Source organism: Dromaius novaehollandiae, chromosome 7, assembly GCF_036370855.1.
Source record: "Dromaius novaehollandiae isolate bDroNov1 chromosome 7, bDroNov1.hap1, whole genome shotgun sequence".
In the NCBI taxonomy this organism is placed as follows: Eukaryota; Metazoa; Chordata; class Aves; order Casuariiformes; family Dromaiidae; genus Dromaius; species Dromaius novaehollandiae.
Genome location: NC_088104.1, coordinates 31005994 through 31033317, shown reverse-complemented (window position 1 = coordinate 31033317; position 27324 = coordinate 31005994). Strand labels below are relative to the sequence as shown.

At 40.3% G+C, this 27324-nt stretch overlaps 1 protein-coding gene across 1 annotated transcript in view; it reads right to left on the bottom strand.

Annotated features, from left to right (window-relative positions):
• ITGAV (integrin subunit alpha V) overlaps positions 1-24802 on the bottom strand; it is a 51520-nt gene extending 26718 nt beyond the window's left edge. Inside the window, exons 1-12 of the mRNA XM_064515054.1 lie at positions 24458-24802; positions 20553-20680; positions 7322-7413; positions 6685-6799; positions 5151-5212; positions 4737-4782; positions 3113-3238; positions 2352-2396; positions 2120-2163; positions 1984-2040; positions 1469-1521; positions 910-1112 (exon numbers count right to left, since the gene is read on the bottom strand). Coding sequence (XP_064371124.1) covers positions 910-1112; positions 1469-1521; positions 1984-2040; positions 2120-2163; positions 2352-2396; positions 3113-3238; positions 4737-4782; positions 5151-5212; positions 6685-6799; positions 7322-7413; positions 20553-20680; positions 24458-24609 — 1123 coding nt within the window. The 5' untranslated portion in view covers positions 24610-24802. The remainder of the gene's footprint in view (positions 1-909; positions 1113-1468; positions 1522-1983; positions 2041-2119; positions 2164-2351; positions 2397-3112; positions 3239-4736; positions 4783-5150; positions 5213-6684; positions 6800-7321; positions 7414-20552; positions 20681-24457) is intronic.
• Positions 24803-27324: the final 2522 nt, after the last annotated feature.

The following is a 27324-nucleotide window of genomic DNA, read 5'->3' as shown; positions in this document are numbered from 1 at the left end:
TTCAGAAAATACTTAACTTGCAATCAGAATGAAAAAACAAAAATGTGAGCATTTTTTGTGGAACTAAGATCCCTATCACTCCAAGAAACACTGAACCATGACTTCCAAAACACAGTATTCCCACTAGGGTTACTGGAACTGTCTGTCGCAAATTACATGATTCTCATCTGTTTCACTGCTATCCACTGCTATGGGAAATCAGCAAGAGTCAATGGCCAAGGGTTTGAGAGTCCATAGCTTTGACTGTATCAGACTCAAACTTCTCATCCAAATACTTGCTCAGGATAACCAGCTCTTGGTATATTCAGCTGTACTTCTTACAAGATACTTTCTCCAGATTTGTTTTGAAATTAAAAAAAAAAATCTAGACTTTTCTCAAGAAATCTCTTCTATCAGAATATTTTAACCAGCTCTCTGAAACAAATGCTTTTTTCTGGCCATCTTTGCATTTCTAGAGAGGAAGATTGGCTTTAAACAATGGAAACAGGAAAATTATAGTGAAGGTGTCCTAACAAGCCACAATGGGAAGTCAGTTATTTAATCAAAATTTCTACTGTACTTATCACTTAGAAAGATATGAACTGATAAATATAACGGCTAAAATAATCCATGCTGTAGTTTAAATGGTATAGTCTCTGCTCGATGCATACACGTAACTCCTGTTAGCATTCTTGGGAGTAGCATATAAGCATCGAAAGGAGTCTAGACCTTAGTGTCCAACATTCACTCATGGTTACAATGCCTAATGTTTGTGTGCAGAATCCACATTCACTGTGTTGTCTAGATTTAGTCTATAAACTGAATATCAACCATAACGATAGTTATATAACAATAGTATATAACAATATAATACAATATTATTATATAATATAATAATATACAACAGTAGTTCAATCAATCATGTCCTACCATTGAAGCCATCCTGATCTAGATCACCCAGAGGTGCAATAGAACTGCTGAATCTTGCAAATATCTCAAAACCATTCAGCTTTGTGATCTGAAACCCTCCAGAAGCTCGCTGAAGGCAAATGGAAACTTGGCCGACCTCTTGAAGTTTCCCATCAGAACCTCGATCCATAAAGAGAGGGGCTCCAATAAACAAATCTGTATAACTGGACCAAAGAAGGATAAGGTTCTTCAATAACTGCAGGAAAATCCAGTTTCATTTTCTCAAATAACCATTAACAGGACTAAAGCAACTCTGAGCTAAACATTAAGAGGAAAATTTCCTATCCTTAAATTCCAACTGACAGCAAACATTTACGGACAAAGGAAGCACCAATATACTGGAATTTAAAACATGTGAATACATATTGGCCAACCCAGAATACATATCAAAACAAATCCATACTCCTTAAAACAAATGTTGAGTGCCAGTAAAGAAGTGCGCTATTTCTTCTAATAAAAGCTTTTTCTCTTTTTCCTTCCGGAAAAAAGTTGGGGTGGGGGGATAGGGGAACCCACTTACTTATCCCCATTGATATCTGTGGCAGCCACTGAATATCCAAAATAGGCAGCCATCTGGAAAGCAAGATTATAACAAATGTGTGAGTTGTGCTGATATCAACACACAAACAAGTTTATACACAGCTGTATAGAAGAGATTTTAGGGAGATAATGACATATACTGCAAAAATTTTTGCATCCCGTCTCTGATTTTTCTTCCTTACTCTGTTAGATAGCAAACTGATCAGTTACCTTCCCCCCACTGTCCCTTTCACGATTCAGCCCCGTTTCCTAATTCTCAAAGCAAGCAGCATTTGCTCCATTCAAATAATTGTTCTAAGCAGAATCATAAAATAGGAACTCACAGAACATATATTCTTAGGATTCCTATATACTTTATACAATTTATCTCTGGCAGCTAAGTTAATAACAGATAGAATATCAATATGTTCTAGGACCCTAGATACCCTCTCAACACATAGTCCTCCTACAGGAATAGCCTCCCTCTCGCCTGTCACATTCAAGAAAGCTACATACCTGCTCTCCAGTGAAGTTGTACATGGAAGACATGTTTTTCCCATTGTAAATAGACACCTGCACATTAGAAAATACACATTGTGGCATACCAACAATATTTATCTTTCTATTTATTATAAAGTTTGATATTTCCTACCATGCCCAGAGTTCTTGCTGCTCTTGGGACTCCTGATACAAAGTCTGAAATATAAAGCAAGACACTCAGATAAAATTTAGGTTCCAAAGAACAGTGACTTCGCTTGAAAAAAGTAGATCATTCCTAGTGCTTTATATACTTTTCTGTGCACTGTACCATTTTTCCTATCCCTTTTATTTGAAAGGCCTGCTCAGTACATTAGCATGATTTTTCACTGAAACAAATGTCTTACCTTCTATGCCATCACCACTGAAGTCTCCAACAGCCACCGAATAACCTGATCAACAGACAAAAATCAGTAAATCACTTTGAGATGCTCATTAAATCTTTCATCTCTCTTTACATTCTTCATGGGACTCTGCGCACTGCCATCTTCTTTCATCTTAAGACATATGCAATAAGTCCTGCTTCTGAGCAGGCTTAGACAATGAACAGCAACATTAATAGACTGCAAACCATCAGCATCTATGCAACATACAGTGAAAACTGACAAGTTCACTGAGTGGATTTGTTTTAACTTGGTACACCAGAAGAATGCTTCAGACCAAAACGGAACAAAATATTCAGAACAAAAATATTTGAGTTTGAACTTGTCCAAAAAATTTAGATCGTTTTAGTTAAAGTCTCCTTCAAACCTGAAATCCCTAAAGAATTTATAACAAGGCTACCTAGTAGACAGTGAAGCCAAGCAACTATTTAATAGTAATCTTGTCAAGAGTTCATTTGCAAAATGCAGGAATTATCACCTTTGGACTCTGCAGATGATTCTTCTTCCTGTGCATAAGTTTGGAATAGTATAAAGGACAGAAATCCTGCCTGGGATATCAAGATAATTAAGTCCACCTGTCATGCTAACAGATTATTATATTTTGAGATATGTAGCTCTTTAGTTATCAGATGTTTGGTAGCAATGTGATTTTTACTTAAGTATGAATGGTACAAGGGGTAGTTTTTCAAGTACAAACAAGTTTTCTTCCTTTTCAAACTACGCACCCAAGTAGCTGTCATCAAAAGCAGCACTGGCTGGTCGGGTTGCTAACTGGTCATCATACTTTGTACTGTAGATTTTCGAGTCATATTTAGCTACAATCTCTGTCACTCGATCAGAAATAAGTTGGCCTAAAGGGAAAGAAAACAGCTTAAACACACAGAAAAATGTGCATGCAATCATTCAATAAGCAACAGGACTGATTTATGGAACGTTTGCTTCTAAAGCAACAAGTCTTCAACAAGATTGGCCAGAGAACAGCCAGCAGCAGCAGCACTGAAAGGATTTAAGTGAAAATTTGGAATGTGCTTCAGCAAAGATTAACTAAAAGCACATGAAGAGTTCTAACTGAAAATAGAAGCCACTCTTGCACGTAAAGGACTTACATGGGACTGTTCAGTTAGGTAACAATACATATATGCTTACGGTATTGCAGAATTGGGCCATCACTCCTGTGCTAAGTATCGTAACACTACAGCTTAATAGGGCAGACGACAAACTAATAAAATGAGAATAGTATAATACTGTCTTTTCTCTGTTTTTACTTCACTAACCACTAGATGGTGACTTGATTACACTCTTTAGTTTAAACCTTTTATCACAAAATTTTTCAGAAGAGAACTTACTTCACATACATGTTCTCTAGGCATGTACAAAGTTTAGGGAGAACTACTCTTCCAGCACTTCAGAATGTAAAATAAAAACTTGGGGTGAAATTGCAGTGTCTATTATTATCTTTTATTCAGAGTTGAGATTTTTTTTGGTAGTAGAAGAGAATAAGGTTCTTTCAGCAGATGAGCTGTCACTTTTGTCAGAAAGCAACAAACTGAATACGCACAAGCATAATCTATATTATACTGCCGCTGCAGTTTATTTTTGTTCATTTCATTTTGTGTAGAGCCTGAAACAGGACTAGAAACAAACCTCCTGTCTTACTGAGTCCACCCTTTAGGCAGACATGATATAGAAAATCTTGCATAAATATTGGTATTTACAGTCAAAGGAGCTTGGCAGCTATGTCCTGATTATAGCAGTACCATCTTCTGAACTGAGCTGACCATAGTGGGTAACACTGAATGATCCTGCAAACAAATACTTACTGAAGCCCTAATTAGCAAAATATATAGGAAAGGTTTCATGGAAACAACAGTTAGAGATAAGACATGCACCGCAGCACAAACAGATCAACATACAAAATGCAGTACAACTTTGCCTTTAAAGACAGACAATAGTTCTCTTTGCAGGTTTGCATTTCTTATTGACAGTGTGTGTTTAATATGTGTCAGAAAATACAAAAGCCATAGGTTTTGAAAGAACAAGCAAAATATCCTAAAGGAAACTTATCCAGCCAATGAAAATAAATACAAGCTTCACATTTTGAAGAAATGCCTTTAAAATGTTCATAGTTATTTAAAAGACAAAAGGCATCGCTGTACAATTCAGCTTTAATCTAGAGTTGCCTTGATTATTCAAGAAATATTTTGAAGGATTAAGAAAAATTACTTCTGGTAGTTTTCTTACAGCAAAGACTTTCGCAGTGGTTGGAGGAGTGTGGATACAAAGGAGTGAGAGGATGAAGAGGAAATCAAAGAGGTCAGTCTCTTGTGTGACTTAGATGATATCTCTCACCTTGCCAGTAAAAACTTCCAGGTCCTCCAAGTAGCACTCTGTCTCCCTAGGAAAAAAAGTGGGTATCCTGGTGTTAAGTGCATCTAAATAACAAGAGAACGTATCCTATATACGTGGCAACCTAGGAATCCCAAGTCACTGTAGCTTCACTGACCCTAAAACATTTTATTTTTTGAAGCAACGATTCATAAAACACATCATGTCAAAAGCTGAGATAAACGATATCCTTTGATGACTTTCTTTCCTATTCCATCCACTTCAAAGTTATTTTTGGTTATTTAGCAGGGTTTTTTTTCCAAGAATTATGGTTTATATTTATTTCATAAAAGATGCGCTTGTATTTGGTCTCTATCAGGTTTGTTATTAACTTGCAACCGTCTGCTGACTCATAAGAATTAAGCAAGAATCACCTACCTTTGTAAAATCAATACTAAATCCACCTTGACAAAATCCCTGTCCATCCGCATCAATAATGTCTACAAAAAAAGAACACGTAGAAACAGAAGAAAGAGAAAAAAATAATTATTGGTAGTGAGACAGTTCTATGAAAATGAAATTTTCTAAGTAACCTTGCACTGCTGAACTTGAACCTTGGCAATTTTCTCTCCTTCCACATTTCTAAAGGTGTTTCTCTGCCTTCTAAATCAGTAACTTCTCTTTATCAACAACTCGCAACCAAACGCTGTAGCAACCTTAGGGCTGGTCTAACAAATGTTCTAGCCTAACACTGTGAAAGTAAACAACAACTCCACATTCCTTTTTGTTTATCTTCAAAAGTTTTGGGGAAAAGTAATTGTAATTTTCAGTCAAGAAATAAAATATTTGGGAGATAAAGGAATGAATTTTTCTCTTTGTATAGAATAAAAATCCAAATAGTACATAAGCATAAATTATTTCAAGTATTGCCTTAAAACAGAAGGGAAAAAAAAAGCATTCTTGGCTGAAAAAATACACATACCAAGATTCATCCCAGCAAGAATTTTTATTTCTTTCATACATAATCTTATGATTATACAGCTCCAGTGTAGAAACGTTGACAGATCCTTATCTAGAAGTGCGAGTAGTTGATGTCCATTTAGTTTAATAGTACTTATTTAACCTTTTTTTGTGTTGGACAACACTGGATTTCATTCCTGCTATTCATCAATAATTTTCAGCAATTAAAAAAAAAAGACTTAGCTTGAATGTTCAACTTTTAGACTGATTTATTTTTTTAAAAGGTTATAAGCATCTGAATATTCTACCAGCTTAACTACACTGTATGGATGCAAAGCATTTGGAAAATAAGACTCAATGTTCAACACTGAATATAGTTAAAACAGTGGATCAACACATATGCACACACGTATGCACACAATGCATACCCGGAAATTAGAACCTACTTGTGCAAAATCTTGTTCTCTAAAAGGATGACTCTTTTAAAGTTACTTGAATAATTAAGTTTCAGAAAATTCTAGAGTTGCTCTTTAAAAGAGCACTTTCTGAATAGTTTTTCTCCTCAGGTCTCAGATACGTTGTTCTAATGTTGCACAATTCAGATAGCTGTGAAAAACATCAACTAAAATATTGTAATAATTTCTGTTCACTGCATATGCTACAGAAAAAACACATCTCAATAGGAAAAAAAAAAAGGGGGGGAAGCTCAGTTTGAATGATAGAGCGATTAGTATTGAAATGGTCAATGTAAAATTTGGAGTCCTCAAGTTCCAAGGGTATTTGGAGCTAAGATGTTACTCTTGCCTGCAGTGGAGAAAGCAAAGTCTAGATGCTGAGCACCAACCGGAGAATTCAGATGTTTGGATCTAGCATAGGGCTTTCTCTAATTGCCATGGGGCTACATATGAAAGGGGGAAACACCTGTAAAAAAACCTCTCTTCAAATGTACATAAAATACATTGTAATACGATAGAAATTCCAAACGGAAAGCCAACAAGCGCTCTACACTTACTTGACCTGCAAGGTGCATACTCCACAGCTTTAGATCCAGCAAGCAGGTAACAGGTTCCCACAGGCTCTCTCTCTTGTTTTGTTTCAGTCCTCCAATGATACAAAGGGGCACAGGCCTAAGGAGGACATGACAGATAGAAAACAAATCCCTCTTCAAAATGCTGGGGGGGATGGAATAATACAATGGAATTCCAACTATCTATGGAATAACACCTCCCCGAGCCCCAATTTTGGCAGATGTGCCATGTTATCTATAGAGAGAACATTTATGTTATCACTGCTGATGGGGGAACTATCAGCAATTTGTATTTTTAGCAGATTTAATTTTCTAAGAGCTGATTTTTTGCAAGAGTCTTCAAAATAATATTTTTAAAGCAACATTTTTAGAGTTTGTCAATAATTTATAACAAATACATTAATTTCAGTAAATTAATTCTACTAGGCTTTCCTCAAAAACAGATAAAATGCTACAATCTTTGTTTATAAAGTTAAAAAAGGCCTAACTAATAAATTCCAAAAAAGCAAAATCAAGCAAAATTGTGAGGTTTTGTTTCAATAATGAGTTATCAGGATCTTTTCACAGTCTTTCTACTATGATATTCTAGCACTGAAGCATCTGAAAGGCATCAAAGGCTTACCAGAATTTTATCATTTCTTGATCTCACAGAGGCTCCAAACCACTGATGAGACTTAAATTCCAAAGGATCATTTGGAGCAAAATCTCTGTTGCCTGAAAAGAAAATGAAAAAGAAGCATAATTTCACCAGAAACTGTACATTATGAATAAAAAAAAGCAAATCCATTGGTTTTGATGCCCACAGAGACAGGCAGAAAACAGTAACATTGGGGAATGTCGCTCTTTTATAGAAATAATCTTAAAAAGAGGATTTTTTATTCAGTTTTAGGGGCCAAACATAGCTATTTGTTAAATACATACGAGGCATTAGTACAACACTGATTTGTTTTAAGAGCAAAGAATTTATATCATCTTTGTCAAGGACATGATGAGTATCTCATACTTAAGATATTTGATTTTCATATTAGATTACAGCACTGTTCCCTTCAAGAATCAGTGCCAAACCTAGTTAGTACTAATGCTTTTAGAAAAAACATTGCCTTGATTAAATTATGTGAGTTTTGCCATTGACTGGTAGGGAGACAGAAATTGTTCTGCTGTTCTGCCAAGTATTAACGTTTCTATTCTGAATGTCACCACAGCCTACAAAGCACATCAGTGAGCATGCTTGCAAGCCAAGAGTAAAGTTAAAGTGTAGTCCATAATAAAAACGTTATAGAGAGCTTGCCCATGCAGAAGAATGTGTCGAATAAGATAAAAAAGTGCAAATTTTCCCTTAAATATTTCGTGATGGCAGATGTTTGGTAGAAACAAGTTAATTTGAGTGACATTTTGTACAACTGTGAGTGTTAAAAGTCTTTAAATCATTTAATGTTCCTGATGTACTATCACTGAAATGATGGAAACTTTGCTAGCCTAATGAGAAAATGGATGTAGCACTCTGAAAAGATAGCTTAAAAAAAGCCACGTAAAATTGCTGGTTTGCTGTGCCTAAAGCTAAAGGAGTCAGTGAGGTCACCAGCCATACCTCCCTTCCAGACTGCTGGGGGGAATCCCACAACCCAACCCTGCTATGAATCAGCACCTCCATTGCTCAAGACCTGCGACCACTTGAATCAAAACTTCCTTGCATGCTTTATACCTTGTAAAGAACGCTCTGTCTCGAGGCACTTTATTACATCCATTAGGAAAGTCCTGTGGAAAGGACAATAAAACTGATTCTAATCAGCACATTCAGCTAAAACGAGCAAGCATCCGGACCACCTTCATTTTGCTTTTAGATTAGAGCTATGTAGAAATCCAGGCAAGAACGCATAACGTCACAGAGAACTACTGTTTTTGTCCCCTCTAATTTCAACAAAGGCAATAATGGTCAATAAAAATATCCACTTCCTTCTGCCACCACCCTCCTCTACTCTCTTATTCAGTGCTCAAGGAATGGAGGGCCTGATGACTAAGCCCATCTGCACAGATTTAGGTACACCCAAACATCTGTACTGCCACCCCTCGCAGAAACAGAGACATAGTTTAGAGTCCTGCGTGTCACCTTCTCATGGAAAAGAAATTCAGAGACAGAGCTAGATATATTCAAACAAGGCATGTCTAACTTCTAAAGTCCCTGTTTTGTCATGATCTTTCCTCTTCCTTGCCTTTACTCATGGGAAAAAAAATGACCCAAGGATGCTCAAGGGATGCAAGTTGCAGGACTGGGTTCATCTCAACGAAGCTGCCAGCAGACGGGGTAGCACTGCCTACGTACCCGCCACCATATGTTCCCGGTGCCCTCTGGCCACACTGTGGGAACACAGACAAGCTGAAAATGAGCGCTGCTTAAAAATAATACTCAGCTGGATCAGGGACCAATGCAGCTGACGGCACGGGGAGGGGAGGCAGCGCTAGCCTGCTGGGGAGAAGGCAGGAATATAGAGCTGAGGCTGGGAACTATATACTTTTTGGCAGCCTCATGGACTTAAAACGGGTTTATTCTGATTGTGACACCACACCCAAGGTTACAAAGCCTTGAAAGGCAGATTTGGCTTCTACCCTCCGTTTGTCCAGCTACTCTCAAATACAAAGAAACCTCTCAACTTTACCTGCCAAACAAAGCAGTATGCTTTAAACAATTTAATACTGTTGAAAACAGTTGCTGCATGGCATTTTACCTCTCACTGTTACTCAGTATTGTATATCACTGCATATATCTATTACTAATACTGCTGCACTACCTTTCATTTTAGAGTGGAAAGCAGTCTTATTGTATTAAGTACTATAAAAGTGTATTGTTCACAGACCAGAGACTTCTGATTTAAGTTTAAGACAACAGACAACAAGCAGAAGTAATGGTCTGGCTGGAATGGCAGGTAAGCAGCCATTCAGCATTATCAGCAGTCTGATTTTATCACAGATGTTGAGGAAATTATTTCCCTAAAGTTTCAGCTGAATGCATCAGCTAAGGCCGCATGAGGCAATAAAAACAAAACAAACAAAAACCGCACACATCCAAAAAAAAACCCAACAAAAAAAACAGATTAGTGCTGATTGGTGCCTTCCGCAGTCTGTGTTGATTGTGCTGGAGAAGAGAGGAACCAGTTGTCTAAGCAGCACATGCTGCCAAAGCAACCGCTCGCTGCCTTCTCCCTGCGCGCTCTTCAGCTACAGAAGCTCCAGGCACTGCCCCAGCCCAAGGGAAAGACAACGTCCAAGAAAGGCAACAACAAAGACTTATTTCTCCTCAACCTTTAGAGGACAGAATCATTTTTCCTATAGTACTGAAAAGCCCTGATCAGCTCTAAACTGAGGTCCTCATTTTATTTTAGTAGGTAAATGTCTAGGCTTTCAGATACGGTCAGAAGCTGGCATATACAAAACTAAAAGCCTCCGAACCACAAAGCAAAGTAACACGACCCCAAGCTAATTATGTTCACAGTGCAACGACTTTAGAAGCCAGCATCATTAATATCCGAAGGCCTAAACAACAAACTGGGGATTCTTATGCTTAAAAACAGAACACAGTAAAACATGGTCTACTGTTCTATATGTTCCATCTTGGCCACCTACATTTAATTTATTTAGAATACACTACTATTTCAGAAACATTTTACAAGTTGCTTTTTAGTTAGCCAAATTGTCTGTGTGCCCACACATAACACAAAACAACATTTGTTGCAAGGTGCAAATGTCTTACATTGGGTTTATCCTGTACCCAGAGCTTCACTGGGTTCTCTAAAGCTGACAGGGTCTTGGTGGGAAGGGGGCTGCTATTCTGCTTAAGACTGACTATAACACAGGAAAATGTGTTAAAACACATGAAAAACTACACTAAGTAAAAAATTATACACTTCGGAAACATGGACTTTTCAAATAAAAAGAAAAAGCTGACCAAATCTGATATTAGCTCTCCTTTAAAGAGGAAAAAGTAACCTTTATTTACCCCTTCCCCTTAAAAATCCCCCCTCTCCTCAAAAAACATTGTGTAAATATATTATAAGGCTTTCCCTCAGCTCCAGAAAACAATTCTCTGAGGAAATCTGGAAAACACCCTGTCATCAAAAACCCCTCTGCATTAGATGAGAAAACATTAGGGTTTCTGTTCCTGATGGGGGAAAAGAAACATTAAAAACATCTACTTGTGAGCCCTCACCAAAGCAAATCAGAGTTAAGATATGGTGTTTCAGCTTTACTGTGAAATAAATTTGTCCAGGGAGGTTACAGGACTGACTTCAGCAGTTCTATGTTATAGTAAAAATAAAGAGTCTGCCTTCGTTATTATTTTATCACGGTTTAACTTTTCAGTAATAGTAAACCCTCCTCACCCCCCAATACGTTTTAAAAACAGTATCTACCTTAAATGAAGGAAACTAATACAGGCAGGATTAAAACATACACGGCTCTATAAAACAAACCCAATGTTTTGATACAACATAGTCAATCTCATTGCTACAACAGTTCTTATAGCCACTGCTATTTTTCATGCATTTCTGAATTCTTCTGCCGTATCTCAAGAAAACCTAATAAATGTCTTTAAACCAATGCTGTACACTTTAAACAGGCAAATATATCTAGATAATACAAATTAGGTTCTGACTAGCTTTATTAAAGAAAATATTCCAAGTTCTTCTACAAAGCTGTTTGTCAGATTAAAATGCAGCCACTACAGGGACTTCTAGTTGATGGGTCATTAATTCCAGGATTATGTCATTTGACCATAGGGTATTATTTATATCTGCAAAGAAAGCTTATGCTGTGGTTTTTCCTTTGCTCTTTCTCATTGTATTAGACATCACATGACTATTTCCCATGACTCTTCCATTAGGGAAAGAGGGCTGACACGCCAGCTCAGCAGTGCTCAGTCTCACAACGTACTCTCCAGGTAGGGTGATGGGGTTGTGAAGTAAAGAGCACAACTGCTTCAAAAAAAATCTATTATATAGGTGCACTGTTACTGCTGGACCAATGGAACACGGTCATTTTATACTATTAAATAGGATTTCAATTTATATATTGAATATGAAGTATCAGCATGATAAGCAGAAACTGCAGAAAAGGCAAAAAAAGTCTAAGTCATCTTCCAAATAATAATAAAAAGATCAAAAACATTTTCAGGGAGGGAAGGTATATTTCTGGATTTCTTTTGGCTCTCACCTTTGGGGCCTTCTCTGCCCTATGTAAACATTATCAGCTATATAAACAACAGTATTACTATTCAGTGACTGCAGCTGGTAAGTGAACCAGGTGGGCATCTGTAACCTGCAGCCTGCTTGGATGCAAAATCCTTGCTGTTTGTATGGTAATGAGGAAACAGGACTATAAACATCTGCCCTCATCTGGACTGAACTGAGCTAATCATAAGTGAACTTATGCAGCCTAGTCCAGTGTCATCGTACCAGGAATACTTGAGAAGCTGTAAAATTTAAATACTCACCTAATTCACAAAATCCCCTGTAAAATAAACTTCTTCGTAACTATGCCAATTTGACGGAAAATGATGGTTCCAGTTCTAAGTAGATGGAAACTCAATGCAGCCAGCCAAAAGAAAGACAACCTTCTAAAATCACAGAGACTGCAACCTCAGTTAATGAGCCAAGAATGTGTACAAATTTATTTTTACTTGAAAGTCCCCGTGCTGGGAGGCAGCTGATGCCTCACATTGGCTTAGCAACAGCATTTAGGTAATGACTCAGTGATGAACAGGACCATGGAGCTTCCCACTTGCTCCCCTTCCTCCTCCTGGGATGAGACTCCTGCACATTCCTCCCGGCTGTGCCGGAGCAACGGTATCTTCTCCCTTTGCCTAATGTAAGCAAGGGGCTTTTTGTTCCAACTAGTCATACAGTTGAGATCCAGCCTCACACACAGCTAACTGTTCATGCAGGAGCCTACCTAATCACAAAAGCATGAGGATTTTTCCACCGTCAGCTATAAACAACATGTGAGGGAAGTTTTACACTTTCTGCCTCCCTCTTTTGTATTCAGAGCAGTAGCCAGAGTCCTACGCGGATTTCATTTATACCGGCACAACACGATAAGGATAACAACCAAACTTCAATGGGACTGAGATAATACTAGATTCAGTGAGATAAAAATTGCTTCCACTTACTACAGATGAATGAATAGTCTTCACAAGAGTTTTTGGTCTGCTGCTGATGGAATCAATAGTCTTTGAGACTGAAATCTCCTAACCATTTGCAATACCAATAAAACAATCAGGTAAAAATAAAGCCGTACTTTGCAACAGCAAGTTATTTTCACAAACTACCAACCTATCCCAGGCTTCTTTGTCTCCTTATTCCACAGGTGGAAAAGACGGAGCTGTGAACAACTGACTTGTTTGTACAAATGATCAAAATCTCCAGCAGGCAAATTTAAGTTCTTGACACCCACTGCTGCCACGACTTCCCAACATAAGCAGATCTCAAATTGTGCCACGCTACAGAATAAAGGTCCACAAAGCAGTTAAAATACCTACTTCAAACTAAATAGGTCACAGATAGATAGAGCCACGCCAGACTGGCGGTTCAGGCTTCCAAACAAAGCCTCCTATTGTCTGGCCACCCACTCGGGAACAGAAGGAAATCTTGGACATAAGGAGGAATTCACAGGAGGAAAACAGGGGAATTTTTAGTAGTATTTTCCCTATCATTAGCTTCCCGCCCTTAGCACAGATCAGAATAATCAGCCTCAAAGGACTTCCAGCCAAAATTAATTAGGAACAATTTGTTTAAAATGACTCTGTTGTGGCAAAACACATGCGAAGGTGTAGACAGAGGGGACAGTAAAACTGTTAAAGTGATAAAACTTTATCCAGTCAGAGGCTACATTAAATTCTTTTTCTGAGGCAATAAAAACACACACAGCTGAAAAGGACTTTAACATTTGAAATGCTCTTGGTTTTTAGTATTCAATACTTTCTGTAAGGAGGATGCAAATCTACAGTTTTGAGATCTGAGACAGAGAACAAAAGCAGTAGGGAAAGTCTCACCAGAGGAAGGAACGAAAACTTAGCAGTGCGTCAGTCTGTGACACTATGTATAACAGATGAGCTAAACAACACATGGTCTGAGCAACCAGAGCTTTCTGCACTAAAAACAAAATCTTCTCAAGAAATCTGCAATTCATTAGCATAAAAGTTCAAAGCTGTTTTATGAGCATATTTTCCGTTGTAACAGCGCACAGAATAATCTGTCAGAATGCAGGCAGTTCTAAACGCGGAAGCTCTTGAAACAGCCTCAGTACTGCCCTTTCGGGCACCGCCACAGAGCGCTGTACTCTCAAGCATTCCGTAGCGCAGCAGGCGCGTTTCCCAATTCAAGCTTTAATTCAAAAACTAGCAGCTTTTTACAAGAAAAACTGCAATGTGCAAGAGAAATATTATCATCACAAACCATTTTATGTTTTTATGAAAAGCTATGAGAGCATGAAGCATGCTGTTTCTCCCTACCCACCTCCCAGTATTCTTGACCGATGAAGAGTTAGGACACCAGAGAAGAAAAGCAAAATAGTATTATGAAGATGATTGCTTCCTCTTGGAAAACAAGCACATAGGAAAGTCATTTGGTTTACATTAATTTACTACATATTGCTCACACGTGTACAGCCTTATTAACTCCGACTGGTTACATAGGTCCCTGAAGAATTTTTGTATGCTTGTCAGAATGAAAATTCAGAGTACTCCCACTCGCTAAAACTCCATGGCCAAACAACAGAGGTATTTATCTAGATGTGACAATTAGCTAAGGTTATCCACCCTGCTTTTCTATGTATGCCAAAACTGTAAAATAAATAAATAAAAAAGCAAAGGTGACTTGCTGATTTTGCTATAGAGCACACACACACCAGCTTTCTGCTCACATGGGTTTTTTTGGTCTAGTTCAATAAGCTTTCAATCCTCTTCTTGCAAAGAGGAGCCATGTTCAATTTTATATACAAGAAGGGACAACTGCAGAAAATAAATACATCTCATAGAAAACCCTTTAACTTTTCAAGAATCTATCTCCCGGGCAAGACTGTGGAAATGCCTTCTCAGTAATGAGTAGATGCAGCTATGCAAGCTTTGCTGTGCTTATTCCTTGAAGACCATGGAAGGAGAACAGGGGAGGGAGAAGAGATATATCTTTAAAACAAGTGTTATTGGACCTCTCTCTCAAAAGTGATCAGAAACAGAAAATAGGCTTTTATATTAAGTTCATTCCTTTTACAGCTTACTCGCAAGAAATACGCTTTTCCCTGAAAGAAGCTGCTAAGCAAAAAAAAGCAACTGAAGCCAACCTCTCACTGTAAGCTTTCTAAGGGAGGAGCCATCACTCCAGTCAGTTTTGTAGAAAGGCCAGATTAGTACTAGAGCTCACAGGAGATCCTGCAAAATGTATTCAAATAATGGCACTTTTTAGCACCTTAGCAGAGCGTAATAGGGATAGAAGAAAATTTAAAACACAACACTTTTTAAGGCAAACTGTAAGAATAATTTTCCCACCTACTCTCCCAGATTCTTTCTCATGTATAAAGTTCAGATGTTCCCTTATTGCTATAGGTTAAAACAAACAAACAAACCTCTACAGTTTCAGTCACAAAATTATCTTGCATGGAGAAGGAATAAGAGCAAAGACAAAGATTTACCCAGCTTGACCTGTAAGCTTTGCTTTTTTTGAATGGGAAATTTACAACACCTTGCAAAGGAACAGACGTACCAATTATGTTTATGACGTAAAATAATATAATCATAATGCTATTTATGGCATTGTCATATGTTTATGAAAATTCTGAAGAATATGCTATCTTGAATGCAAATTTCCCCCGGTGCTCGTCCTGAAGAAATACACCCACCTACACATTCTTAAACTCTCAAAGTTAACAGAGACATAGGAAAAAATTCCCCAATATTTTAAACAGCAGTTCAGTTGAAGTTGTGCCAATGGTGTGGCAAATGTAGTAAGAAACCAGGGTATACAAAAAATATGAATACCGGAAACTTTAATTTCATGATGGTGATTCATGATTTAGCTACTGAATTAACAAGATAAACAGAAATAAGGGGAAAAATATTTAGCACTTACATAGCACTTTTTAAAAACAAATCTATTTCTACCACTAGCTTTGCAGCATAACCAGTTAGAGTTACAGAAATGAGCACAGCATCGTCTTTCAATTTTGCAACCTTAATACAGGATTAACGAAACCGTGCATGGGAGAAAGTGCTGCTTGGGTGGTTGGTTTCTTTGCAGCTTTAACCTTTATGTGCTCCTATGAGGAAAAATCAGTCTGAAACGCTCGGCTGGTTACAAGCCTTTCCAAAAAATTCTCCGAAATGTTGTTGCCATGCATGCATAGGCAAAAGCAGCACAGCTATACGCACCCCTGAACTTTAGGGCATTTTCTACCACACGTTTGTTATGCGATTTTCACATAGTCATAACTGTGTTAAATCAAAGCCAACTGATGTCAATGCTAAAATGCTCAGAAGCCCCACAGTGAAGCATCTTTACATTTGGGAAGTGTTAATGTGCGATATAAACATTTTGCCTTCCAAAGCCACCATGTATACCAGAACGTCAAGAGCAATTAGCGTAACGCAGAGAAACACATGCGCACAGAGAATGCTTTCTAACATCCAGTATTTTCACATGAGCATAACCATTGTGCCGGGGGACCTAGGAGACCTAGGAAAAGGGGAGGTCCTCGCTCCCATCCACAAATATAGTAGTGTTTCTAATGAGAAAGTGTCCTGTGTAGGAACAGTGAACAAGTATTTTTTTCTGGCTAGCAGTTTAAAAACTGTAACATACACTTTAATGAGGTTATGGGGCTTTTTTTCTTTTTCAGGCTAAGGGGAAAAAAAAATTAAATATATACATTGTTATAGTAGTGTATTAAAGGAATTCTCTACGCAGCAGACAAAGCCAAAAAGCAGGTTTGCCAACATGGTGCCTTCACTAAGAAGCTAGATACCAACAACTGTATCAACGAAGTATCCGTAGAGTGGCTTGCAGTGCTGGGAACTGGCAAGAAAACACTAACTCGCTTTACAAAACCAACCACCCTGAGAGGTGCAAGAGGTCCATGAACGGACTCTTACTTGTGAGGTGCCCAGCTCCTTTGCCTGCCTGAACTGAACTGCTATGGGCGGAAAGGAGGAAACAAAGCAGTAATTTTTGTATGAGCGGGGATTATGAGCTTAGTAATTTACTGCTTTCTTCAGCAGGAGCTGGGGAAATGGTAAAGGCAAGTAAGGAGAAACATTAGTGGGAGTGAGTACTTGAAGAACTCCTCTTTCAAAAATTACCATAAAGCAGCACATACCTTCTCTCTTTGGCTATGTAATAGCTGTTGCGTTTCTCTCACATAAGCAGCTAAGCTCTTGTGCAAGTAAGGTACTCCAGCCAGCAGCGAGCATCAGAAAATAAAACCCAATTCTACAGAGCCACTGCTGAGCAGCTGAGCTCAGTGTGGCCTTTCTAATGGACGTGGAAGCGAGAAGGACCCATGAGGTTAGACGAAAACTTATCTAAAACCAGGAATACTTTTAAGAAGAAAACAAAAGAAAAACAGAAGGAAAATAATGAAAAAGAAAAAAGTGAACTAGGAAAGTAGAAGGCTTAAAAGAAATAGTTACAGAAGATCAAAGAAAATCCCAATCATCCAACTAAAAATTCATCTTGACACATAAATGATTTTCTTCTTTTTTCCCCCTCTGCAGAACTACAGTATTCATGGTCCAGAGCATATAAAGAAGGGGGGGGGGGAAAAAAAAAAAAGAAAAAAGTGTTTTACATGTGTGGTGGGAACAATGATTGAATCCGTTTTTCAAAAAGACAGTAACTGCTTCTGAGAAATTGCTTCTGGGTTTTCAAAGCCATCAGCAATTAAAAAATAAATATATTGAAAATATTTCTTTATATTCACTGCCATACTTAAAAGACTGCCTCTACAATGGGAAAGTGCAACCATGCACTGGTCTGCATCCTGGTAGCATCAGGAAGTCATTAGTGTATATAACTATGTGTACTGTTCAGTAAAGCATCCACTCTTCTTCTCTTCAGATAAAGTATTTCTTTCAGTTTAATCTTTATCTCCCAGCACTGCATAGCCAGTGAAACCAGCTCTAAGGGCTGTCTGAGACTCACGGGACAGCACGCCAGGCCTGTCTTCCCTTGCAGAGGGGTTTGTGTGTTGCTTTGCCAACCAGGCATGAATAGCAGGAAGGAGCTCCTGAACACCTGAGCACCAAACTGAACAAGCTACATCTGCGATCAAGAGTCTTTACTAAGCCCAGGCCTAGGAAGGGGTGGGGAGACAACCCCCTGGTTTGACCTCTCCAATACCCTAGTCCCATATTTATTTGTGATATAACCACAAAGGAAGAGGACGCAGAAAACCTTACACAGCCACAACAAGATTCACCGTTTCCTCCGCTTCCTTGCTACGCTCGCCACGCAGCGCCACGGCCTCCCCCTGCTCTCGCTCTGGTGCGAGACGCGGCGGCTCGGCCGGGTCCGGGATCTCCCACCCGTTCCACCCGGCGCAGGGAGGCGGCGAGCAGGGACGGGACACCAGCACGCCTTCGAGCAGGCAGCGCTAGTTTTCTAACTCCACGTACGGAGCTCGGCATCAATAGGCAGGCTAACCGAGAGCTCCCGAGACAGCCGCGAGTCTGAACGCCCTCGCTGCTGTCCCAGGGCAGGCTTCTCACCAGCTGCAAGCGATCAGAAAGGAACTCTGAAGAAACTCACCTAAGAAAATACACAGAAGGTGTACCACTTTTCCCATTAACAATGCAGGAAAACAATCTTGAAAATAGTCTCCTTTGTATTGTCGTGGATAAGCAATAACTCTGCAGTTACGAATCGTGTATCACACAGATGCTGAAGCACTGCTGGACGAACCCGAGTTCTTGCAGAGGTTCCATTTAGTTAGCTACAAAAACCAGCTTCCCATTAGCACCACAAATCAGTGTCGAACCATCCGATTGTTATTCCCTACAAAGGGAATCACAAGTATTTCCTAATTCCCTGCTACATTAAGGTGCAAGGCGAGGTTAAACTGCATTGGCAGTAAAACACCATCATCATAATGTAGGGAATCAGCCATTGTATTATACAAACAGAAAAAGAGACTTTACTTTGTCTCAGTGCATTGATTATTTTATTATGCTGGAATACAATGCCCCTTTTCACCTGGAGAACAATAGACAGATACATTATTTCCCAATTCATTGCAACAGCGCTGCAATGAGTTAAAGTATGCCTGAAACAAATCTTGAGCCATTATGACCTGCTATTTTTACTACTACTAAATTTCAAGCAATTCACATGTCCATTACTTAAAGGCAATATTACAAGCGAAACACTGCCTGTAGCATATGCCTTAAGCACAGCAGCATGGCCTTTGTTTCTATTTACCCTGCCTGGTATATGGAAAAGCATATTGCAAACTCTCAGCACAAACTCAGAAATGCTTTGCAATTCCCATTTGAAGTTGCATACCTCCTTTCATCTGGTACCCAGGAGGCTCTTCTTCCCCAGCAGAATTTTTTTGGTTGTTACATTGGTGGCTAACATTCATTAGAGAACACGTTGTTTGTTCCTTTTTCACACATTGGTATTCCAATAAACATTAAGCCCAAAGTAGGGGAAAAAAAATGCTGTCTAACACTGATGCAGACAAAACGTCACACTTTTACAGCCTAATAGAGATCTTAATAATCTGTCAGAAAAGTTCCTATGGACTGAAATAAAGAGACAAGTTTTATATGTTTTTATATGTATCACTATGTACCTCACTTTTTATTGCAAGAGAGCTGGTAACAGGCCAATTTTCAGAAAAACGTGCAGACTTGAAAAATCTGAGTATCAACAACATTGTGTGGTATACCTTGACAACAGAACTGGAAGAGGAGCTTCTCCACTGTATTATACTATGATTTGCAAAGGCTGAATAAACATGACAGCCTTTAGCCTGCCAAGTCAGAATACCAGCAAAGGCAGGAATGGATTGTAACCAACTAGACCTCAAAAGCACAGGTGTTTCCTCTGCCATATCATATGGGTCTTGCTAATCCACTTCCATGACATGCAAAGGTTTTTCCACCAGCCCAAAACAAGCTGTGGAAAACAGGATTCAACACCAAATGGCTCAAGTAGAAAAGCACATGCGGTGCACTCTCTTATGACCTGCTACAGCTTGTGAAAATCACTGTGTGTACCAGAGCATGAAGATCGAGTGAAATGATTAACATCAGCATCGTTTCTGCTCAGCTTTAGCATACTTTAGAAACTGGTAAGTCTCTGACTTGAGGTATCCGAAGTGCTCCTGTCATAAATTTCATAAATATTATAAAACTACATGTGGAAAAAAAAGAAATCCCAGTTTGAAGTTTATACTCCCAGAGGTTCAGATTAAATTTCTGAGCATTTTTGCATATGCCACCTTCACTGATAATAAAAAAATGCAACTTTCCTCATATGCCATATTCTTAATAGGCACCTAATTTCCACTGGGCTCATTGAGAATTAGGTTGCTAGACGTTTTAGGATTACTGGAACGTACAAAGGAGAAATATAAACAAATCACAGAGTTAAAACACAAGGAGAAGAATGCGTGCTCGCCCGGGCTGTCAGCGCCTACCAAGGACAACAGAAATCGGGGGGGTGGGAGGGGGAGCCAAGCCTTGACCAGCCGCCAGAGCAGAAGAGGCTGCCGCCTCACACCCCACGTGGACCTCCGTCCCTTCGGCCCCGTCACACCACCTACGGAGCGGAGAAGCCCTCCTCCTCCCGCCTGGGGAACCACGTATTTATTACCTGTGGAGTCAAATATAATCGGCTGGCAGTTTCTGTTCGAATTCCAGTTACATTTGAGCACTTGGCCTCCTTCTACAATGTCATGCTGGGTAGTGTTTGCTTTCGGAGCTCCCACAAGAAGAAATATTCTGCAGTAAAAAGAGAAAACAAAAGTGTCAAACCTAACACATAGACATCACTATTTTATGACATCTGTACAGCAAAGAAAGCAAAGGCCCTACCCATGAAACACAAATCTGATTAAAACTATCCTGAGTCTCAGAGAAATTCATATTAGATTTTACATCTTGGGCCACTCTCCTCTTCAAGCAAAAGTAGGCAAAATAAAACACTGACCAAAAATAAGAGAAGGAGAAGAAGAAGATAGCAGAAATTTAAGTACTCTGACCTTCTTAAAAAGATATTTAAAATGAAATAAAACACCCTTTATTTTCTTTCTTCCTCTGGAAGGTATGTATGTATGCAGCAGAGCAGGAAATCATGTACCCCTACAATTACAGGGACTCATTGTCTGGCATCATTTCTAGTTAATTTTGTACATGAGAACAATTGACGATTACAAAATAGCAGTGCTTTTGAGCTCGGAAGATACTAAAAAGTGGCAAGTCAGCCTAGTACTAGTAAATATAGGGAACCCAAGAACCCATGTTACTATCAACCAGAGGTCTGTACATTAATGAATCTCTTCTGAAATTCCTTACATAGTAATCATTTCCCTATTAAAACCTGCTGCACTTCTATAAATCTCTGTTTATGCAAGTATGTTCCTAAGTGCCTCCGAGCAAGAACAGCTCTGAGATTACGCTTTTGCAGGTGGCAAAATTCGGAAGTTACAAAAGAAGAAAGAGACTGAATAAAAAACGGAACAAGATTAACAACAACTTCCAGGAACTCTGATGCCTCTAGCAGACGCACTTGGCCACTCAGCACTTTCCTCAAGTCGTCAATTAGCAATACAGCACAGACGTAAAACTAAACGCTTACTTGTATCAGAATCTGCTCTATCATTTCCATTTAGACCAAGAGAAGAGAACGTGGCTTGTGAAAGCAGGTCTTATCATCCTATATCAGATATTATGGTCACTTAATTTTGAGACTGGCTTAGCTGAAGGAGCTGCAAGACTGCTTGGAGAGAACAGTTACGGTTAGACAGATCCAGACTCATCAAACTTGTTCTGGGTTTTAATAGCTGCCTTCCAGAGTTGATTTTAGTACAGAGCTACGGTTTTACTTCCTAGTATGTAAATATCTGATACAAACAAGTAGGACCTTGTGAAAGCACAACTGATACGAAAACTCACATAGTTTAACAGTTTTCAACTCTTTTGAACGTGCAGAATCTTAACAATTTTCTGGAGCCTGGTAGAAAGTTTTGGCTGCTTGGCAATAATTTGCTCCTCTGAGTTGCCATTCATAAACTACCTGGATTCTAAACACAAGAATCTGAAATGTCGTTATCAACTTAAAGTGTTCTCTCCAGTTATAACAGAAGTATTTAAATATATATATAAAATGCCAAGGAAAGAAATGCATTAATTGCTGTATTTAAAACCTACCAAACAGGTGGTGACTTGTCTCCCGGTTTACCTTATATTACTGAATATTTATATCATGAGTATTTGTTAAAAAAAAAAAAAAAAAGTCATTCCCATTCTAATCACATACTTTAGATCTTTCTGAAGATAATCTTTGTGAAGATTAAGACAATAAAAGGAATCATCATGGGACTCCACAAAGATTTAGTCACCTCTTTTCCCAAGGTAGGGGAGGGGAGAGGGAAAAAAAAAAAAAAAAAAAAAAAAAAAAGAGACTACATATGTGGATTTTGCCGTTGGGCTTGTATAGTGCCAGCAACATTAGACAGAATACCCATCATGTACAAAGAAGTGTCTGGTCTGGGTACTTTGGGAAAGGGGAACAGAGGGGAAGTTGTGGGAAGATGCAAAGGATGTTTTGATACCGTTCCTTCCCTACGCAACGCTGCGCACAGGACTGGGAGTGCAGTCACGTCCTCAGCAGTTTTAGTTACATGGGCGTGCTTATAGGGATAACCATTCACCAGTCCTCCGCCATGTGCCAACGAAGAAAATCAGGTATTTGCATATCCTTGTATACTAAAAAGATTACCAAATGCAATCCTTTTAAACCACAGCACATATGAAAGATGTTTTTTAGTCTTTATGTTGTGTTCAACTACGTAGTTTCATGGCTGTGTCTTCTGCCAGGCGCTATACAGTACCCTGACACAATACTGCCATTTTGACTCCCAGAAAAGTTCTTTCATATTGGACTTCTAAATACGCTTTACTTTGGTATCCAGCAGGTTGGAACAGACTATAAAACCGAAGCTCAAGCTTTCAGGAACTACTAACACCCATTTGTTGTAAGGCTAACCAATGCAAATAGCTTTAGCTGGACTAAACTTAATCTCTCCTATTCTCTGTGTCATATAAAGAACAGGTGATAAACCAAAACTCTTCAAAGCAACAGCAAAGGTGTGGGAATTACGTAACCCACATCATAAGTCTGACAGAAACCATACAACAAGACTGACTTTATTAAGTGTCTTTTACTAATCACGCTGCAAAACAGTTCACTCCAGTTCTCTACAAAACATTTAAGTGTAGACATCACTTTGCCTGCTGTTAGCACTGCTCCTCTCCCCTCCAAGGGAGCTCGGGAAGAGTTTCCGGTGTTCCAGCATTTTGTACGCGGTCTCTCTCTCATAACTCGGGAAGAATCACGGGGCTGCCTGGTGAACGGCTCATACCAGTATTTCTATTCACTTCAGCAGGGAAAAGATCAGTCTCCATAAATACAAACTTAGTATTTACCACCATTAGAGCCTGCTCCTGTAAAAGCTGCAGAGCTGCTTTGTCTTAATTACGTGGATAAATTTAAGATAAATGACAATACTAGGATTTAGGTGAGCAGACACGGACTAATTTTTATTCAGACCTAAAATTAAAAAGACAAACACCCTTGAAAACATCAGTGTGTGTCTCAGGCAGTCTGAAAAATGCTAGCGTTCAAAGCTGCAAAAAGTCCTGTTTTCTTTTACCAACATGCACTTTGAGGTCAACAGCTATTATTAAAATAGTGCAACGATTCCAGGCCGTGATTTCAGCGGCAGCTGGGTCACACACTTCCCCACCAGAAATCAAGGGAGACAGCTAACTACACGCGTAGCTACAGCCTCCTGGTAACTCTGCAACCACAAGCACTGAGCTAAAAGTACAGCAAGAAACAAAAATAATTTTTTTAAACAACAAGATTTACAGGATTAAGATAGCACAGAGAGATGTTGCAACACGCACAAGTTAAGGCAGGACGATCTCCAGTATCGCAGGCAACAAAAAACCCACAAACAGGGCTGGATGATGCACTGCAAAAAGTCTTGCTTCATTGCTATAGCATTTGTTTAAAAAGTTTGCAAGCTTGAAAAAAAGAAAAACCCTCGGCATGACAAAATCCAACAGGCTTCTCCAGCTTTAAAGCGCTTTCTTAAGATGGGGCAGGAGGAAAACGGCGGCCAGAGCTAGTCCCCAACGCAGCCCACATCCAAGAAACGCAGACTAACTCCTTACGGCGACGTTGAGACCTCGGAGTTAAACGACGCGGCCGTGAAAGAGCCCGAAGCGCCCCGCCGCTGCACCTCGCCGCTGCTCTCACCGCAGGGCGCCAGTTAACCCGACACGGCAACACGCTCGGGAAGCGCATGGGGGGGGGGGGGGGGGGCGTTTACGGGGAGCTTTCCCTCCCGCGGAGCCGAGGAGCAGCCGACGCGGGCCGCAACCCCGAGCCCCGCCGACCTCCGCTCTCCGCCCCACCGCGCACCGGGGCCGGCAGCGGGCAGTGCGCCCAGGCCCCCGGCTCCCGCTGCCCCCCCCGCGGGCGGCACTTACGAGGAGGGGTCCGGGGCGAAGAAGTCCACGGCGAAGCCGAAGTAGCTGCCCTCGGAGCCCGAGTACACGGCGGGCTGGTCCGCGTCCAGGTTGAAGGCGCCGCCCGGGACCAGCCAGCGGCCCAGCAGCACGAGCAGGCACAGCCGCGCCATGGCCCGGCCCTGCCCCGCGTCCAGCCGAGCGCAGCGGAGCCCAGCGCAGCGCAGCGCGGGGCGGGCAGCAGCGGGGCGCGTCTCCGTCTGCCGCGGCCGGGCGGGGGCGGCGCGGCCACTTCCTCCGCGCCGCTGCGCCCAGTTCCCCCTTCTGCTGCCGCCGGGGCCGCCCCGCCCCGCCGCGGGGGCGGGGAGCAGCGGCGGCGCCATGAGGCGCCGGGCCGGGGCCGGGGCCGAGCCCGCCGCAGCCTCCGCCCCGGCAGGGCGCGGGCGGCCCCCGGCGGCCCGGAGGAAGGCGCAGGGCCTGCGCGGCGGGGCAGCAGGTGAAGCGCCTTGGTTTCAGAAAAGAGAGGGGGGGAAAAGAAAGCACTTGTCCTGTAGCGACTGTTTCGATAGGTCACGTAAGTTAAGAGCTTAGTCGCTGCTGCAGCTTTAGCCTTAAAGAGGTCAAGTGCTGCTGAGGCGCCTCTGAAGCGCCTCGCTGGAGGAGAAGATGGAGGCGAGCGCCGCAGGTGCCCCAGGCCGGCGGCCTCCCCACGCCAGGCCAGGCCGGGCCGGGCCCCGCGCGGCCTTGGGCTGCTCCCAACACCCGGGCGCCGGAGGTGTCGCCGCGCCGCGCGTCTGCGGCGGAGATGCCGCCTCAGGTGCCCCCGGGTCTCCGCGTGTGCGGTGCGCCGGCTGCCCGCGGAGGGGAGCGCGGCTCTGTCGCTGTGTGGAAAGGGTTAGTGCAGAGAACAGCACGGCTCGCGTGTAATGAGTTTCACACTATTCCACCAAAAGTCCCAAATTTCAGTTCTGCTTTTTTCACGTGAACATGATTAAAGGAATAGCTGACAAATGGAGACAGTGGAAACCCTAACTACAAGCTAGAAGAATGCCATACACATGTACTGAGGGTCCGGTTCAGAGTTAGGGGAACACTGAAAGTCATGGATAAAATAAGCACGTGAAAAACTAGGCAAGAAAAAGCGTTAAACACACACCTCTTTTCTGCAGCTCTTTGGAAGGCTAGTAGTAGTAAACAGCAATTTCCCTTGTTAGGAAGCCAACCGTCCTACAAACCGTTGCCCTTCATGTGAAAAAATACTGAATCTGCAGTTAATGATTTTGAAACACCTCCAATTTCAGATGCGATCGTGGTAGAATCCCGGCTTGATACAGCCGAGGTCTGATGGTTTAGGTGTGCCAAATTTGTCTCAGAGTTTAGGCTGAGACCTTTTTAACACAGACAATAAGTTCTAGAACAACAATATCTGGAACAAGAAGCTAGAAAATCCTACCCTTAAAGGCACCGTCTGGTTCATTAGAGAGTGGAATTAATTGAAGGCAGTTTTTATATTCGGTTTCCTGTAGTCTTCAGTTCAAGGTCAAGTGTCTTTCTAAAATAGCAGTGCATCTCCCCCAAAAGTTTTGAATTTCATATAGGTACCACTGGAGATTTCTGGTTTATGAAAGGATCAAACTATTACAGGACTTTGACATCTGTTAAACTAACTGTAAGTAGACTTGTGCATGCTCAGCAATCCTAAAACATCAAGTGTATCAGGTAAAGCTAACAAGATGTGGAGCAACCAAAATTGGAAGCCACTTTTAAAAATGTTAGTTTTCAATGAAGAACAATCAAGAATGGCAGAAATTAAAAAAAAAAAAGTCAGGAATACTGCTAGGCAACTTGCTCAAAACACTGTGTGTATTTAACTTCATTTATAAACAAACAGCTAATAAATCTACTGAACAAGAGATGTGATTTCATATTCACTAAGTATTCCTGACTTTTTTAATATAATTGGTTTCATTCGGTGTAATTAAACTAATACACAAAAACATTGAAAAAAAGTCCATTTAACATTGCCTTTCTTCATTTTAAGAAGTTATTCCTCAGAAGAGACCCAAAGACTTTTCACAAAAAAGGGAAGTGTGCTTTCTTCATCCACAGCCACTTAATGAATCACATTTCAGAATTTGTTTCCTATTTTCCTTATTTAGTAGTGTCTAATCAGCTTACATTCACTACTACCATGATATGTAGGCACACAAGTAAAAAACCAAAAAAAGGGTAATGCTTAAAGGACCTGCAGGGGAAGAACTGAACATTGATATTGGGTAATCATTTAAATTTATCACTAAATTAATAAAGTTTCTTTAAATTAAAAACTTCAGTAGTGTTATATCTTGACACTATCAGATTTTATATTAATATAAAAGCTAAATTAAATAATGTTGAAGCCAACAGAAAATAAGATAGACTAAGAGAAGGTGGCTGAGTAAAGGCAACTTTTAACTGGATGTAAAACTTGTAAGAATTCTTGCTACATGAGATTGCAATATTGTACAGCATGGATTCTCGGCAAGTCTGCTGCTTGCCTAGTGTTAAAATAATAATAAAAAATTAAGTTTATTTGGAAAAATTACCAATATGCAATATGGGGGGAACAGAGAGAAGGTGGGAAAGGATTTCAAAATACATCATTTTCATTTAAAATGGATTGTGATTTTTTTTTAAATTTACAGTTTAAATTTAATTTTAACTAATTTAAATAATTTAAAACTGCTCTGTCTGGACTGTTTCCTCCCGACTAGACTATACACGTGTACCTTTGATAAGCTACGTTGTGGTGTTCACTTACTTGTGTAACCCTGCTGTACTGTACTTTACTCCACTGTAAAACAGTAAATACCTATTTTTCCAATCAAAATACTTTTTAAATATAGGTT